At 39.2% G+C, this 18,230-nt stretch overlaps 1 protein-coding gene across 3 annotated transcripts in view; it reads left to right on the plus strand.

The window, feature by feature from the left end:
• The first annotated feature begins 453 nt into the window (after positions 1-453).
• Positions 454-18,230, plus strand: part of LOC118418909 (kinase D-interacting substrate of 220 kDa-like) — a 39,412-nt gene continuing 21,635 nt past the window's right edge. Inside the window, exon 1 of one of the 3 annotated variants that reach the window (XM_035825048.1) lies at positions 454-1,360. In XM_035825048.1, coding sequence (XP_035680941.1) covers positions 908-1,360 — 453 coding nt within the window. In that variant the 5' untranslated portion in view covers positions 454-907. Of the gene's footprint in view, positions 1,361-1,417; positions 1,514-18,230 lie in introns of those variants that run through there. The other 2 variants (XM_035825047.1, XM_035825049.1) reach the window with 2 other exon arrangements.

The following is an 18,230-nucleotide window of genomic DNA, read 5'->3' on the forward strand; positions in this document are numbered from 1 at the left end:
TTTTAGCAGTGTTGGATAGAGTAAAAATGGAGATGCAGCACTCCCCCTGTTTAGTTTGGCACGGCCCGGTATGGTTCATTGGCCCAGGAATATTGGCGTGTGCACTGGAATTGCCATGATCTCATCCTGAGGCTAGGGTGGGTCCCATGTGACACGCTAACGTAATGAGGAAGTCTGATGTATTCATCCTGTCCACAGGGGAGAGCCGGTAACCGTTTGAGGGAGGGTTGCCTAGCTGCAGAATCTTGCGCATTTATTCTCACAGATTTATTTGTGAAGGAAACTGAAATCTAATGCCATGAGACTAGATGTACTTAAAATGATGGAATAAGATGTCAAGTACATTTCCCTCAAGGTCGGACACACCCACCCCAGTGGGTGTGAAATGTACCATCCCCAACCACCCTCCTGCATTGCCAATATCTTCTATTTTGATGCTGACCCAGTGCCAGGTTGTTTGGTTTGACACTAGCTCGGCCCCTATATGGGGACTGATCTGCATAATTTCGCATGCAGACTCCACAGCTGGACGGGAGCCAAGATGCATTGCAGAGCTCGGATAGGATAGTGTGTCGTCATCACCAGTGTCTCCCCCCATGCTGAACACGCCATCCCACCACCACTCCCCTCCTCCCGCCACATTGCTATTCATGTAGAATGTTCAGGTCCCCTCGGGTTTGCATGGCTCTGTTGTCCTGCGCGTGGACCTACCATTGAATGTTTGTTCATTCACCCGGAGCTTCATCCAACCTTCGCCCCTGTAGTCTTCCAACCGGAGCCGCGGTGTTGGCGATTTGATATATATTTATCTATACACCCATAAAGAAGGTCTTCCAGTTGGAGTAATAATAATAACAGCGTCACAAACCATGGCGAGGCGACGACGTAGCGACAGATAGACTTCCCGATGACGGTGGACGTTTGTGAGACGCAGTGCCCCCCGTGTGTCGACGCCTCTCGGAACGCGCAGATCGTTTCACCGATGAATTCGCTGAGCTACCACCCGCCTATCCTGGGAAACATGCAGTACCACAGCAAGATCCTTGCCAAGTACATGAAGAAATACCCGGCGGGAAGTCGGATTCCCAAACTCAACAACAGTGCTTCCTCTTCTTCTTCTAGCTCAGAACATGGCAACGGTACCTCACAGCAACCGCCCAGTAGTTTCTACAAGGGATACTTTGCCACGAACAGGGAGCTCAAGGATGTGAATAACAGGATAACTGACTTGGAGAGAGTACTGTCCAACCGACTGGAGAGCATCACCAAGAGGTGGACGGATTGTCTCAGGATCCTGCGAGACGACATCTTCCTACACATCTCCTTACTTCACGACAGGATAGACAGCCTGGAAGCTAAGGCATGCTCAACTTTTCTTCTGTTTTTTATCACTCACACCTTGTGTACTGTTGCTCCTCTTACAGTCATATACGCGTAATATGTTGTCATCGCAATTATGAAGGGGAGGGGTTTGTTATCCTTGTGGTTCAGGATAGACAGCTTGGAAGCTAAGGTATGCTCAACTTTTCTTATGTTTTTTATCACTCACACCTTGTGTACTGTTGCTCCTCTTACAGTCATATACGCGTAATATGTTGTCATCGTAATTATGAAGGGGAGGGGTTTGTTATCCTTGTGGTTCAGGATAGACAGCTTGAAAGCTAGGGCATGCTCAACTTTTCTTCTTTGTTTTTATTACTTATACCTTGTCATTTCATGATGCATACTATTGCTCCCCTTACAGTCATACGTAATATGTTGTCATCACAATTATGAAGGGGAGGGGTGTGTTACCCATGTGGTTCTCGTTCGTCAACATCAATTTTGGACCGAATAATTACAATCCTCGAGGTGCTTTAAAATCAATTTCAGCAAGGGCGTACGTTTTAAACAGAGGTGTTGCTTTCAAAACAAGTCTACCCGCATGTTGTATTGTTGTGCACATACCCGGCTTGAGGCCAGGGGTGAATTTGTGTGGATATTGATCTCTGCGTCAGAGAAATTTACGCGTGTTTGAAATATGCACAGGAATTCACAACCTTAATACGAAGTCCTCCAATTCTTTTCAAGTATTGTGTAGCATCCATAGCTGTCGCATATTCTTCTTAAATATATACTATTATTAGAAATATGATCACATAAGAAGGTTTAATTTATTAAGGTGGGATTGGAGGAAGAGGCCGGTTTGGGTGAATCATGATATAAATGATTTATAGCCTGAAACTATACAGTAGCTTCCTCCTGACAAGTTTTATCCAAACAAGTGAAATTTGATACGCATGCCGGTTGTTCAAGGGTGTATGATACACATTCAACAACCAATTATTTCATATCATCTCAGCCATTCGGACAGCAAAACACTATCATGCTTTGAATAGTCACTTCCAGCACTTTGTGCTTTTATTCATACCGACCACAATGCTGGTTTGTAAGAAAATGTCTTTGTTCCTTTATTGGGTACAAGTAGGGTGAGTTAGTGCCCTGGGTGTCAGGGGTTGGCTAAAGAGGGAGATGACATGGGGGGAGCGTGTATTGTGGGTTGAAAGTGATCCTAGAGTAACACTGCGTCTGATCCTGTATGTTTGTGAAGTGGTGGGGTTCCATTCCACAGGGGTTAGACGTGTCAATCTAGGTCTAAGGCCTTAATAGTAACGTCGCATCTCCAAACTGAGGCCCAGTCAGGCAGCTTTTGGGAACAAAAAGTATGATATAAAAGACACCAAACTTAACAAGATGTAAAGAGAATAGCTGCAGTCATTATGTGTGTATATTTTTACGTATACATTTCCATTTTTCATGTCTACAAACAGCCCAGCTTGGGTTTGGAAATGTGACGTTAGCCTAACCATGTTCACATCTGCAAGTCCTATCTTTGGTAGGGTGTTGAATCTACATGCACAATGTAATGTGGTTTGTTGCCTTTTCTCCCCCCAACGTCATGAAAAACCCATAAAATTCCCCGCCAGATGCAAGGGAGGCGCCCCCACATCTGTTAGATGAGGATATATGGCATAGAGGTCAGAGAGGAAACTATTTATTTATGCTGATTAATTTTTCGACCAGACTTCCGAATTCAGCCCCACACCAAAATATGATAGCCTTTGATATCAATTATGAATGATTAAGGCAAACTGGGCGTAGTTGTGATTAATTTTGCAGATCCATAAGCTGCATGATCGTTAGGAAATATTATTTCAAGAAACGTTAGTTATGATAGGATACCTCCAAACTACATGTACAGCAGCTAGACACCGTAGTTTGCTGGAAAAATAGCAGTAAAGGGAAAGCAGTGATCCTTGATTGAGGTGAAACGTAAATACAGTATTCAGTCTATTTCAGACCAGTCCTTGACTCCTTACTAGTACATATCCCATTGGGGATGTGCAATAGTAATAATAGTAATAGTACAAATGTAGAAAAGGTGACAATCTGTTTTGTTCTGAAATGCAGTGTTTTAAATTTCCAGTTATATACAATTCTGTAGTCATAGTCCTTCAGGTCAAAGAACTGCAGCTAAGAATATAGATTTACTGTACATTGTAATTTCATTGGTTAGACCAAACCTCTTTGCTTCTGGTCCAAGCTTTGAATATTTGATTTCCACTGTGTTACACTTTTGCATGCTCCAGATAGCTGTAAGTTAATGTACCATTCGACTGGTATGTCGATATTGTTCCTCGGAACCATCCATCCCCACCCCTGGGGAGTTAGCCCTATACCCAGGGGGATGTCTAGTCTCCAATGGACTTGTCTAGTACTCCTTTGGAGGCTAAATAAATAATAGTACAATAGAAGATATTTTTAAATCTTTTACTATTGAAATGGTAAAAGATTTCTAAACAGTTTTTTTTACTATGTATTAAAGAATGAAAGTTCTTCAGCATTGGTATAGTTATGAAGGATATTGTTCATGGATTTACGAAGTCTTCAATCACGTAATCATTCTGTATCCTTGTTATATTTAAACCAAGGAGGTTAACCTCCTCGATTTAAACCCTTAAATACTTTTCTCTAGATCTGATGACCTTGATGAAAATCATTCATTAACTTGAGTTTTTCTTGAACAAACAAAGGCACAAACAAACTTGATATTATGGAAAAGCAAAAGAATGATTGGATTTGGAATCAACAGAGTGAGAAAAGCCAATAGGCTTGATGTGTTTGCGAATAGTTTAACATAATTGATGGGAACAATGAAGTAAGTTGAAAAATATTCCTGTTGACCAGATGGTTTGACATTCAAACAGCATTGACAGCAGGTGCCCAGGCTTCAAGTATTATAAATGTTTCCAAAATGAATCTCATATTGCCATATGAAATGTTGTGTATACCATATGCCTTACTGTTTGGACTTTGAAACTTTGGAATATTTCCAAGTACATTTGTAGATGTCAAAAATTTATTCTTCAAATATCTAAACCCATACTTTGCTGAATCAGTTTTGAAATTGTTGAATCTTTGTTTTTGTATAGATATGGCCAGTCTTGTTGTCCAAAATATAAGCAGATGTATTCTTTTATCAACTTATCTAGTTATAATACATTATAACTGACATGAAAGATGAAATACACATTTTAGTTGATAAGTATTCCAGCTGACCAGATGGTTTGATATTCAACCAGCATTGACAGTAGGGAGGACAGGGGGTGCCCACTGCATGTCCCAGACATGGACCTTCTGGCTGGTCCAACATAATCAGTTTAGCATTGATCTTGAAGCAGGACACATCTATTTTGCATTGATGTTCACCAACGCACTGTCTCAAAATTAAGGACTGTATTCTTGCATCGCACATCAGGAAAGTAAAAGATAGGCCATAGTTCTTGTTGTGGAGATCAGTGAAGAATTGATTTGAGCCTAGTACTTTGAGTAGGTTATGTGGACAGTCTTGTTTGAAATTATCAGTTTACGACACAATGCTTCAAAATTAAAGACTGTATTCTTACGTTGTACGTCAGGAAAGTAAAAGATAGGCCACAGGAATTGTTGTGGATCTTAGTGAAGAATTGATGTACATGCAAGCCTACATGTACATTGAGTGGGTTTTATTAACAGTCTTGTTCGAAATGATAAGTTTAGCGTGGAACTTGACATAGAAAACAACAGTATTTTGCAGTGACGCAGTGTCTCGAAATTGAAAACGGTATTCTTAGGTTTTACCAATAAAAGAATAATGCACGCCAGTTGGTGAACTATCAACTTGACCCCACTTGGAGTGGGCTAGTGTTAAAAAGGCAGCGTTTTGTGGATGTAAAGGTTTGGGGCACACGCTGGGTCTGTTATTACGGGTTTCATTCAGCAGGCTAAGCAGGTGGTTGTCAGCTTCCATGCCTGTCTTGTCACCTCTGGTCTTTATTGAAATGGAGTCCTTTCAGAAGAAAATGGTCAAAGTGATCTCAAACCAGTTTAGCTCACTGAAGAGCTACTGTTCCACTGGTCGTGACAGAGAGGACAGACACTATGTACAGTATTTACTGATCCATTGTAGTTGTGGAAATTCCCCTAGCTCTTTTTCAACAGCTAGAATGAACAGTAGAACACAGCTTAACGTCCTGTACTTAAAGGATTGCAACCCTCTCCAGTAGCGTGCATGTCGGGTGAGTGTCAACAGCTGGGATTCAAACCACAACCTCTTGGTCCCAAGGAAAGGTTGCTTTGCACTGGACTAAGAACTCTACAGTAGTCTGTTATAAAAAATTCATTATTTGTCTGATTCATGAACTCAGTAATACATGCCCTACATATTCAAAATACTGATACCCGGGGATACTGGGTTAAGGGCCCAAGGTACATTCAAAATACTTTAATGTGTATCTTCCAACCTACCCCTGAAGCTTTCCTTTGAAGTATTAAAGCAAGTGAGGTCAATTCAGCTCAAAGCCGCATCTGTTAGAAGGTAGTGCAATTTAATCTTGAAATTGACATGTGACATCTGATTGTAGAATTCCTTTCTGTAATGAACTTAATCTTGCATCTATTCAAATTTTAGCTCTGTTCATGTTTTATGTAATAATAATCAATAAGAAAAACTGTATTATCTATAAGTAACAAAATGAAATAACAAAACTATACAGTATAGACATTCAAGTTCAAAGATTGCTACAATGTGTGTTCATTAGAGTGTCTGGACGTAAAACAATTTCAGTTCCCAGTCGACCCATATGGGTGGATAACTGCGGAAGCTGGCAAGTTTTCAACTTTCGTTGTGCGTCACGAGTCAATTATCCCAAGAATCACCTGACTTGTTTTTCTGTCCTTCTGTATCAGCTTTTCTGCTTGAAAAAATATCACCCGGTACCTTCAGCTGATACATTTGTCTCGTATTCTAGTTACTGAAAAGCACAAACCATCATCATCAGACTCTTTTTGCACTAAGTACTAAGTACATTGTATGTAGAAGTAGGTAAGATGTTAACCCATGAACCTGGACTTCAAGACTGCTTTGAAATTCATATCAGATTCTGTAATACCGATGATACTACATGTAAATATTATTGTATCATCTAAGAACAGTTAAACATCAAACTAGTACGAGTGAAAACCTATACAAGTATTAAGACCACCTAGCCAATATGGTGGTCCCTTAAAAGATAATTTTTCCTATTTACACAAGCATTAAGCATCCTGTTTATAGTGACCACCTGTCCTCAGAGACCAGATTTTATCAGTCCTCTTGTTTTGCGCTTGTTATGTAGGTATTCACCGGTGCAATGGCCTAGTGGGTAGAGTGTTCGCCTTGTATTCGGTAGGTCGTGAGTTTGATCCCCAGCCGAGTCATACCAATTTACTTAGCACTCAGCACTTATGAGGAAGAGTATGGGAGTTAAACACACATCACTACCAGTGGACTGCTGTAGTGGCTTGCACAAATGTGTGGCCCAAGGGCTACAGAAATGGAGATGGGCACCACCCCTAAGCATCTGCACAGATGTATGGGCAACTTTAACTTTAACTTAATATGTAGTTATGGCTGTTGTGATCTTTGGTAATTCTTGACTTTTTCAATATTTGTTTGAAATTTGTAATCTTTGTTTCAGACGATAAATACATTAAGAAAGATACAAACATTAACAAAACGTTATGGCCTGAAACCACAAAATATGTCAATGTTGTGAGGGAAACTTTGGTAACCCCTCCTATTTCCTTTTAGTGTGAGAGGTTGTATGAAGCAGACCTGTGATGTAGTGAGACCTGTATTCTAACTATTTCACACACAAACACAGGCCAGTGGATACCTTACAACTGAAGTGCCAACTTGGGTATTTTGAGCCGTACCAGTCACGCGACAAGGCCAGTACGTCGTGGAAAAAAAATTGTGCAATAGGACAAAAATAACCAACTATTCATATATTAGAATTATTTGTAATGACAGAAAACTGTTATGAGTATCATCGTCGAGATCGAAGATACCAGGAAATGCTCCTATTAGGCCGGCACTTGCTGCTATGTCCTGCGTGGTGCATGTTGTGTCCATAGAGGGATTGCTTTGATAGTGGAGAATGCAGAGCCGCATGCTTGTCATATCACAGGCAGGGAGTAGACTGATTGACGACGACGGCTTCTGGCATGGGGATACTGGAAATGCAGAAATGTTCGCGGCGGTTTTATGTTTGTGTATTTCGTGGTGCCAATTCACAGCAATCTTAAAACCACTGCAAACATTTATCCATAGCAGTAAGAGACTACACGCTGCTACCACAAACTTAAAACCACCACGAACAGTCCCTTTTCTGCTACCGCGAAATTAAATCCCCACGACCTTAAATGCATTTACAGTACTCCCCTGCCCCTACACTGTACAAACAGTTGATCATTTGTCAATGAATTAAACACACAAACTGTTGTTTGTCTGTTTGTAAATAGAGTGATTGTATTACCTTTTGATCACTGTAAATGCATTTATGTTCGCAGGGATTTAATTTCACGGTAGCGGGGAAAAAGGACTTTTCGCGGTGGTTTTAAGTTCGCGGTAGCACCATGCATTGTAGTCTCTTACTGCCATGAAAAAATGTTCGCGGTTGTTTTAAGTTCGTGGTGAAGCGGCCACTACAAATCCGCAAACATTAAACCACCGCGAATGTTTCTGCATTTACAGTACTTCCCTGCCCCTGCACTGAACAAACAGTTGATCATTTGTCAATGAATTAAACACACAAACTGTTGTTAGTCTGTTTGTAAATACACTTTGTATAATAATATTTACCTTTTGATTAATACAACAGTTGGAGTCAGCATCCAACTGATACTGGGAGGGTTAGTTTCCATATTGCACTTCATCATTGTATTTCATCGTCTACTTGATATTGTATAAAATTGTGTTTTTATTTGTTTTTGCACAAGATAGCAGTGGTGCAAGATGACCCATTTGATATTAATTCCACCACTAGCTTCCTTGCTTTACAAATAATCTAGGCCAACATTTTATGGTAATACTATGATCATTATATTGTCAAGGATGAATAGTTAGTCGCAATTTTTTTCTTTAGAAATTTAAACATGTATTATATACTTCCAGAATCCAGGTGGCCAGAATCATGTATACCAATTTATCAATACTTTTTAAAAAGATGCCTCTAAAAAGTCAGTTACTGTAGCTATCTGTTCTAAAATTAGTTTTCTGTTGTATGGTGCATTTGAAGCACTTTTTCTTCATAAATCATAAGAGAAAAAGAATGGGTAGATCTACTTCATACCAAAGTTGCATTTTCTTCTCTAGAATTCACAATGTCCTTCCTTCCTTCTCTTCTGTCCCATAGATGTAACTCGATCTGACCATTAATATGCTTGTGGTGCTTTCGGATTTACAGAATTTCCTGCTTTCCCCCCTGGGACCGCTCTTTCCATGTCTTGAATACGCCGAGTTGATGGATTGTCAGAAGGAGGTCAAAAGGAGATCCTTCCTGACCTCCTTATTTGTCAAGACACAATCTTAAGTAGCTCTCAGAGGAAGACAGAATGACTCTCTGCCTGGCTCTAATAGAAATCCTTGTTTACACCATTTTTGTAGGTGGTAGAATTTGTCAAATGAAAATATTTTCTGCCTGTCCCTGATAGATGCAATGGCTGAGTGGGTAGAGGATTCTCCATACCAAGTCATTTGGACAGAAATTTGCTTGTGAATGGGACAGAAAAAAAAAACATCCGTCCAAAAAATCTCAACTCCATGACATGAAAATGTATTTTCAAAACTTAGTGATATATCTAACAAGGAAAATCAACAACATGGGCTCACAAACAATGAGTGGGACGGAAATAAAATTCAAAGCTAGAGACAGACTTGCCGTGAAGGTATTACATTTTGTACTTCCCATATTGTCAGTGTTAATTTCAATCCTTCAATGCTTGACAGGTGGATATTAGAATTCCCCTACATGTGTTTCCTCCCGTGGGCTTGATGCTTTTGTCATCTGATTTTCCACCTGAGTGCTCACCTGTACAGATCACACCTGTCGTAGCACACCTGTCGAAGGTGGGCACAGCTGTAGGGGGAACCATTGGCAGTGTGTTACATGATGAGCCCCATTAGAATGGACTGATAAAAGATACTGTAAATGCAGAAACTTTGTTCGCTTCCCCGCGAACTTAAAACCACCACGAACGTTTTTCGATGGCAGTAAGAGGCTATAGTGCATGGTGCTACCGCGAACTTAAGACCACCACGAAATTAAATCAATGCGTACTTAAATGCATTTACAGTATACAATCATGTACAGCACTGCACATCGTTGCATCTTTAACATATCGCAGCTTTGGACACAGAAAACAGGAACAATACAGTAGAAGCCATTTAATAGCACAGCCTATTTGCCAGCATATTTCACGCAATTATCCGACTGGTGCAATAATGCAAAGTTATCCAGCTGGACCGCACTGGTTTGGGATTTTTGGAATTCCATGCAGTTAACAGAAGTGTACTTTAATCCATTGTGAAATTGACTAGCTTCTACTGTATAAAGTCAAACCTGCACAAGTGACCACCTCTACTGACTATGTATAAAGACCATTGTTAGTAGTACTTTTTGCCCTATTTTGGTTTTAGGTAATTTTTCCCATTGACACAAGCATTAAAAATCCTGTCTATAGTAACTACCTGTCCACATAGACCAGAGTTTGTCAGTCTCCATAGTTGTCTTCTTGGGCAGGTTTGACTGTATAGCATTCCTACTTTGAGCAGGGAGGAAATTGAATTTAGTCCTCTGGCTTTCCATTTTTGAAATGTAACAATGAAACTTTGTTATCAACATTCTACCTTGTCCTGATACCTTTGAACAACTCCCAATCACATCCTATTTTGGTAACAATAGATAAACAGGGCCTTTACAAAACACCTATTGTTACATGACTTCCTGTGTCTGTCCATGGTGCTGAATGGGTAACATCTGAACCTCAAAACTGTGAATAACAATGGCTCTGTCACACTCTGGTATACAGGAATTACTAGTAGTTTGCTACTAGTCAATGTAAACTTAATGGCCTGCAGTAAGTGCAGATTAACCTTTGTTTTTAAGGAATCAAGGAATCAAACTTTATTTAATCGAACTTGGCAGTCAAAAATTCAGACTGAATTGTGCCGATTGTACAAATAAATTCCAACAAGTTAAAACTGCAAATTCACTGGCAATTAAAATCAGGAGATAGGTGGAATACATTTTTAAAACCATTTCGTGTATCAGATAAAATCTCTTCACGACGTACATTCCGACACAACAACATCAGCCTGCTAGCCTATTAAATCTCACTTATAGCAGCCTGCCAAACATCTGGTCACCCTCCTAGAAGGGGCCAGTAACAGCCCTGGACAGCAGAGTTTGTGTTACACAGAGTACTTGCCTGCCACTGCTGGATAAAAGTTGAAGGGAAAGTTTTGTGTTTCAAAAAGTGTTCCCAAACTTCCCAAAGTTTTATCTTCACATGCTTCATATAAACTAAAAGCAAAGTTGTGTATCTCTGCACATAGCCTTGACCGTGAAACGCAGCTTAATCAAACAAGATAGAACTTTGTTGTTGGCCTTGACAATGAACTTCAGAACAAGCTACCTGCCACCATTGGATAAAACTTGAAAGTTTTGCGTTTCAAAAAGCCGAAAACTTCCCAAAGTCTTAATGATAACCTTCATGCTTCATGTAAACTAAAAGCAAATTGCACATAGCCTTGACAGTGAACTGTAGGTTAATCAAACAATAATTATAGAAACTGTATTGTTAATCTCATTAGATGGCCTTGACAATGACCCTTAGGTTAATGAAACAACAGACTGCTCCATTAGGTATCCTCAAGGCTACAGTGGATTCCTCTGCGCTTATCCTTGACTTCTATCCCGGTTTTTGGGCCACTCGTGTCTTCAACTTTCCATTTCGATGTCTGTGTTACCTTCTAGTGGATAAGGCTGTGTTGATTTGATTATTTGGTTGATGTTCGTGTGCGCATTAAGTTTTGTCCGTTTCCAAAAAGAATGAAATTTTGACCATACTATAAATTGTACACAGCAGCTATATTTGTACAAAATGAGCAAATGTATTCCATAAATTGAAAAAAAGGATACTAATGTTGAAGACTGCTAATGTCAATTCCAAAGTCAAAGAAAAATATGACAATGAAGAATAATTGGTATTACCATAGTCTGTGTTTAGTCATTTGTTTATAAACCTTAAGCATCCTGACCACTTTGATTTCAAGTTGTTGTTTTTTTGCCAAATTTTTCTCTCTTTTTTCAAATGCTCTCATAAAGTTAGGGATTTCCAAAGGATATCATCCATACAATCAAGTCAACATGGCCTAACTTGTTGTCTTTATAAGGAATGTTAATCAAGACAACTACAAGGCTCATCAAGCACTCAAGGTGTGAGAAAAAAAAGTGACCAGAATAGATTTATCAACCCACTGCACAAAATTACAATCACCATTTCTAGGAAGGGGATCTGCTTTATAATGTGTTGACTTACAGTAGCTTGAGCTCACTTCCTGTTATCTTTTCTCCATCCCAAAGTAACAACCCGTGACTAATTTTGTAAGGATTGCTCTGAACGCCCATTCAAAGAACTACGCTTGAAGAGCAGTAAATCTGCAAACGTTAATGTTTTGGGAAACTTATAATTAGACAGGGTGGGGATCGGGAGCTAATGGTGCATAGCAAATGGTGGAATAATAATAGAGCTGCATCTGTTAGAGTCTCCTGCATAACAAAATGGTACATTACATAACGTAGTAGAATGAATGTGAAGGTATTGTAAGGTACGTTAATTTCTTTGGTGATTTCTGAGGTACATCCCGGCAATAAATCTGTGGCGCAGCATGAAATCAGAGCGCTGTGTCTAAAAGAGGGAAGCCACTTGTAGGAGGGAGGCGTACAATGTGTATGTGAATGGATGGGTTGTTGTTTGGAGATGTGATGTGCATGGATAATGCGTGTGATCTTCGGGTTAGAATGTTCCAGAAGTGATGTTACGCATGTCCGTTCAAAGTTTGGTCTTGGTTGTGGACAGTTGTTGGCAGTTATTAGTTTCTTGGAAGGTCATCAACCACATGCATGCAGCTGTCATATGGACATACTTGAGTCTTGCTTGTGGTGATCTTCAAGTAATGATCTTGAAGTAATGATTGTACTTTCATTCACAAATTCTACACTCAACAAAGTAAAGTTCACATTGTCAGTTGAAAGAGTCTGCAGGCTTTCCTATCTATAATGTTCAGTTGTCTGAGTCATAGCCAGTATTTTACTATACAGACTGACACATCTAGATCAACTCTGCTCTACATGCTATACATTACTTAGTATACTTACATGTACTTACTTAGGCTGGGTTACTAGAGCTTCTTTGTACTCCAAGAATATTTTTACAGAATCTGTTCTAGATTATTTAGATTTGACAGTTATCATTCAGATAATCTGGATTGAAATTATCATTTATCAAAATTATCTAAGTTGCATTTTCTATTTTCGTTATCACTTTTATTATTTTCTTAGTCTTAGATAGTCAACGGGCCAAACTTTCAGTATCTTTCCATGTTAAATATATACACAGATGTTTGGAAATAGTTACAAGATACCAAACAGCAGCGGTTCCGTCCATATTTACCAATGTCCTGGTGGTGAAAAATGCTTCCGCCCTTGCCAGGAAACCTTGTGACACGCTGGCCGCTCGCCAAGTGCATTACAGCATACAGCAGGGCATGTTTGGGGGAGGGGGGCAGAAAGTGTTTTTACGTCGGACATTTCTTCTATGAACAAATTTATTCTTCTGCCGATCTGCCGATAGCACTGGTCAGGGCTGCAGGGATTCCCTCATGCACACAGCCGACATGTTTCTGCATGATCAGCATGTTTTGGCTTACAATGTTAATAGGGACTTGAAAAATTGTTCATATAAAAATTGTATTACAAAACGTCAGCATGGCGTCTTATTTTCTCTCAATGATAACACTTACTTTGTAATGTCATAGTGACATCAGTCAATTTTTTCATTTTTTGCCACAATGGGAATCGGCTGACGGATAAAAATTGCTAGAACCCTGGGGAGGGGGGCACAAATTCTCTGTCTGTGAATTCTATCATGCCTGGACTAGGGATTGTCTCATGATCAAGGTTTTAGATGTTAGATAGCAGTTGAGTGCTTTAAAGAATCCACCATACATGTACTTATTGATAGAGATCTAGGCGTATACCCCAATGTGTGCTACCAAAAGCTATCAATTGTGAGCTTATAGCCTATCCCTTAATACCAGTAATAATCTTTGGTTATTTGGATAGCCTTGGCTGCATGTCACTATTACAAAAATAGAATTCCTAAACAGTTATAGATGCAGTCCATCCTGCAGTAATGTACATAGAATATAAGATATGCATTGTACTCCTTGATATGTTGATATATCAGATACATTGCAGACAAGAAAAAATTATCAATACCCTTTTATGTTATTGTCTTTGTGTGTTTTCTACAAGTATCTTATGCCTTTGGTCATGAGTTTTGAAATAAATATTTATTTTTGTAACAAAAATACATTGAACTTAGGTGGTACTGGTGTCACTGCAAGGACAGACACATACAAGTATGGTACATGTATATTTATAACATGAAAACATATTGCAACTGCAGCTTTGATATATTTTGAGGGGAAAGGAAAGGAAATGAAGGTTAAAAGTGTCAATCATTGGCAGGGTGATACCAATGTCACCAGGTTGATATATGCATGTGGGGTAGGGAAGAACAGTTATCTGTGTAATGGGTTTGATATATGGACATCAATTTCCTTTCCACTGAAAGAGACATAGTTTCACGGATTAGAATAATGCAGAATCTACGTCTGTAAATACATTTAAGTTCGCAGGGATTTACTTTTGCAGTAGTGGAAAAATTTCGCAGTGGTTTTAAGTTCGCGGTAGGGCCATAGTCTATGGTCTCATACTATAATGGAAAAATGTTCATGGTGGTTTTAAGTTTGCGGTGAAGTGTCCACCGCGAAAACCGCGAATATAAAACCACCGTGAACATTTCTGCATTTACATTATTACAGTAACTAAAGTAAAACTAGAATTGGACTTGCAACAGTTATCTCTATACATGTAGCTTGCATAGTCCAGTGGTTAACAACCCCACCTCTGCCAGTTGTTCACCCAACATGCATGCTACTGGAAAGGGTTGCAGTCTTTACAATAGAACTTTTTTTATGTGACGTGCTGTTCCTTGTATCTTTATCTGTATCTTCTGTAATTTTGTACATAGCTGTATAATAGCTGCCCTTCAACGTAATTACAAATGTACACACTCAGATTTGTCAAAAAAAGCTGGGGGAATTTCCGAGGCTTTGGGGGGGATTTGATTTTGAAGGAAGCCTTTCGCTGCCTGTATACCATGAATCTCAAATTGTTTTTTTTGTGTGCTGCCTGTATCAAAAGGTTTGATTACTGCAGCTGCCAAAAATCTTGCTGCTGATATCACAATCGGATCACTGTATAAGGGTAAATTGCTCTCAGACCGCTAAAAATTTCGACTGAAAATTTATTAGAGTACATCATTTTGATACCGGATACATGTGCGGTTTATGTAACGTAGCATACACTGCCGATAAGGGTGACGCACGGAACATGGTTGTAATGCCGGCTGGATACTAAAATGTAAAACAGCCACTGTGGATACTTTGTACAACATACAGTGGCCAAGCTAGTGTGGGACAGCTTTCAGTCATAGAACATGTAGATGATGATTTCAAACATAGATTAAACTAGAAATTGTCTCATGATGGTTGTCTAATTCAAGAGTTATGGCTTACAGGAGTAATTCAAATGTCAAAATCTAGCCTTTCTTCACCTTTATGGCATTATAACTTTTCCTCCAGTCACCATAAGTCTTGTTCTAAAATATAACTGTAGGGTAGGCTGATCTTAGACTATATATCATTTTGATAGTTATCGGATATGGTTTATGTATTGTAAAGTACACTGCCGATATGGGTGGCGCACTGAGCATGGTTGTAATGCTGCTTAGATACTTGGTACAACAGTGGCCATGGCAATGTGAACAATGTAGACAGTGGCATGTGTGTCCTGATACTGGAGACAAGCTATCACATAGTACATAAACATGTTGGTCTGGCTGTCAGATGGTATCATAGATAGCTCCATTGTTATATAACATATAGAAATTGTCTCCATTCTTCAGAATGAAGAACTCTTGAGTTTTCTGTTGAGTGTTTGCACAAATTGTACTGGCTTCCCAGATGGGTAACAACAATTTTGAATCAGCAAACATTAAAATCTTGACACGTCAATTTCCAAAGGTCATTTCAACTCTACAAGTGCACAATCATGATGCACAGTTATTTTTATGATCATACTTTCATGATGTCGTATCATTTTGCCTGTATCACTTATATGTGAAACAAATCAAATGCTGTTGTATATTGCAGAAGTTATTCCTAAATTGTAAATGGTCAGTATTGCAATTATACCAACTGAACATAAACAATTCAGATTTTGAATATGATTGAAAGAACAATAAAGAATAATTCTTTATGTATGAAATTCATTGAGCGATTTGTCAACATTTTTGTTCACTTGTGATCAGTAGTCAGAGCCTTTGGTGGACAATGGGTGTAATCAAAATGCTACTTGGTCAATTCCTGCACAGTTGTCCTAATTCTTCCTGCCTATAACATTCATCTCAAAGGCTTCAGTGTCCATATGTCACCGTTAGGTCCTGTTATTATGCATGTAGAGCACCGCTGCTGCTGCCCAGCATAACGCTTAGTAGTGACCACCTTTGGACTATATGAGCAATGCTGACAGAATGGGGACAATGGCTGCTCTACATAACAGGTCGATAACAGGGAGAAGTAATATGGTTGGGAGGGATGGAGGGGAATACAAAACAATACTGGTCACTTCGGTAAATAATTTCATCAGGATGGCAGAACACAGAATATTAGAGTTTCCTTTTGTATAACTGTAATCTTTCTCACCTGCTTACATTTCGATGCATATTAGACAGCTTAGAAGCTCTGAGGAAGATAGGCATTGAAACATGAGCAGATGAGAGACATTACTGGTTATGCAAATGTAAACTGCAATATCAAGTAGGGGTAACTTTTGATTTTTCTATTTATTAATCTCCAGACAAGTGGGTAACCCCTTCAACTTATTGGGAGTTGATTTCCAAGGGGGCCCACTTAATACATGAATAACAAAACAACATGTGTTACATTCAGTTAGAGTAGAAGACAACCAGAGAACAACAAACAAAAGAAGAAAACAAAAGATTTGAAAAAGAACAGGAAACTTTGGACCTTAACTAGCTTTTGAAGTCAAATTTCTCCATACGTATGTATTATTATACAGTAGGGATTGTGATTTGTCAGAATCTGCAAATTTGCCGATAGAAATCCTGATCTGAGTTTGGACTGGAAAGACAGTCAGGACTTTCCAACTTTGATTCATGTCACTACAGTTTGTGGATCAATAAATTGACTTGAAATTCATGACTTGTGAATGGAGACTAGCCAAACACATTCCTTGCTTCCTAATGTTGTTTTCAGAAACTTCAAACTTTTGTTATACCTGCAGAATGCTTGATAATCACAAATGCAGGATTTCCCTGTCTATGTCCATGGTGCTGAAACAATGATCCTTATTTTCCATTGACTATGGAAAACCATTATACAGTCAAACCTGCCCAAGTTGACCACTCAGGGGACTGATAGAATCGGTTGACCACAGGATTCTTTATGCTCGTGTCAGTAGGAAAAGTTGTATGTGTATGTGTATGGGACCACCAAAATGTGGTCCCATTGGCCATGTGGTCCTTATGAAGAGGTGGTCACTTTTGCAGGTTTGATTGTATATCAATGGCCAGCTATATGGTCCTCATGTAGAGGTGGTGTCAATGGTCAGGTGTTCCTTATGTAGATGTGGTAACTTGTACAGGTTTGACTGTATATCAACTTGTACAGGTTTGACTGTATATCAACTTGTACAGGTTTGACTGTATATCAACTTGTACAGGTTTGACTGTATATCAACTTGTACAGGTTTGACTGTATATCAACTTGTACTGGTTTGATTGTATAGCAATTGCTAGGTGAACCTTATGTAGGGGTGGTAACTTGCACAGGTTTAACTGTATAGTATACACTCATTGTCTCTGTCCTCGGTGCTAGAAAAGCCTTCCACTGACTGACAGCTGTGGTGTGCACGTGAAGACTATCAGAAATGACTCACTGTCCACTGTAACATAATATAGTAAATTGGAGTGTGACAGTCCTTAACAGTCTACATATAATGAGGTTAGCTTGAGCAGATTAGCCAGATTGCAGGTACCTGTTAATTAGTCTGGGGTGGTAATTAGCTAATGATTCAGACTGTGATTTGCCTAATGGTATTACAAGAAGGCACATTACATTATGGAATGTTGTTATGGGGTCCTTTGATTGGACAATATTTGTCTTACAGTACCCAAATTATAGCATATGTTTCCTCTAAACTTATACATAGACTATCACATACAAAGACTATCACAATGGTCAATATTTCAGCAGTGCATTAAGCAATAACTTGGATAGGCTTTTGGCATTACATGTTATCATGCTTAAACTAATACTTGAAACATCACAAATATTTTGTTATCTCACTGTGATACTATGTTGACAGTTTCTTCCAGTATAACTGTGTATATATCACAGGAGAGATGTCGATCCAGTAGAATCGTCGATTCTCCTAGGAGAGATCTCGATCGGAGCT

Source organism: Branchiostoma floridae, chromosome 7, assembly GCF_000003815.2.
Source record: "Branchiostoma floridae strain S238N-H82 chromosome 7, Bfl_VNyyK, whole genome shotgun sequence".
NCBI classification, from domain to species: domain Eukaryota; kingdom Metazoa; phylum Chordata; class Leptocardii; order Amphioxiformes; family Branchiostomatidae; genus Branchiostoma; species Branchiostoma floridae.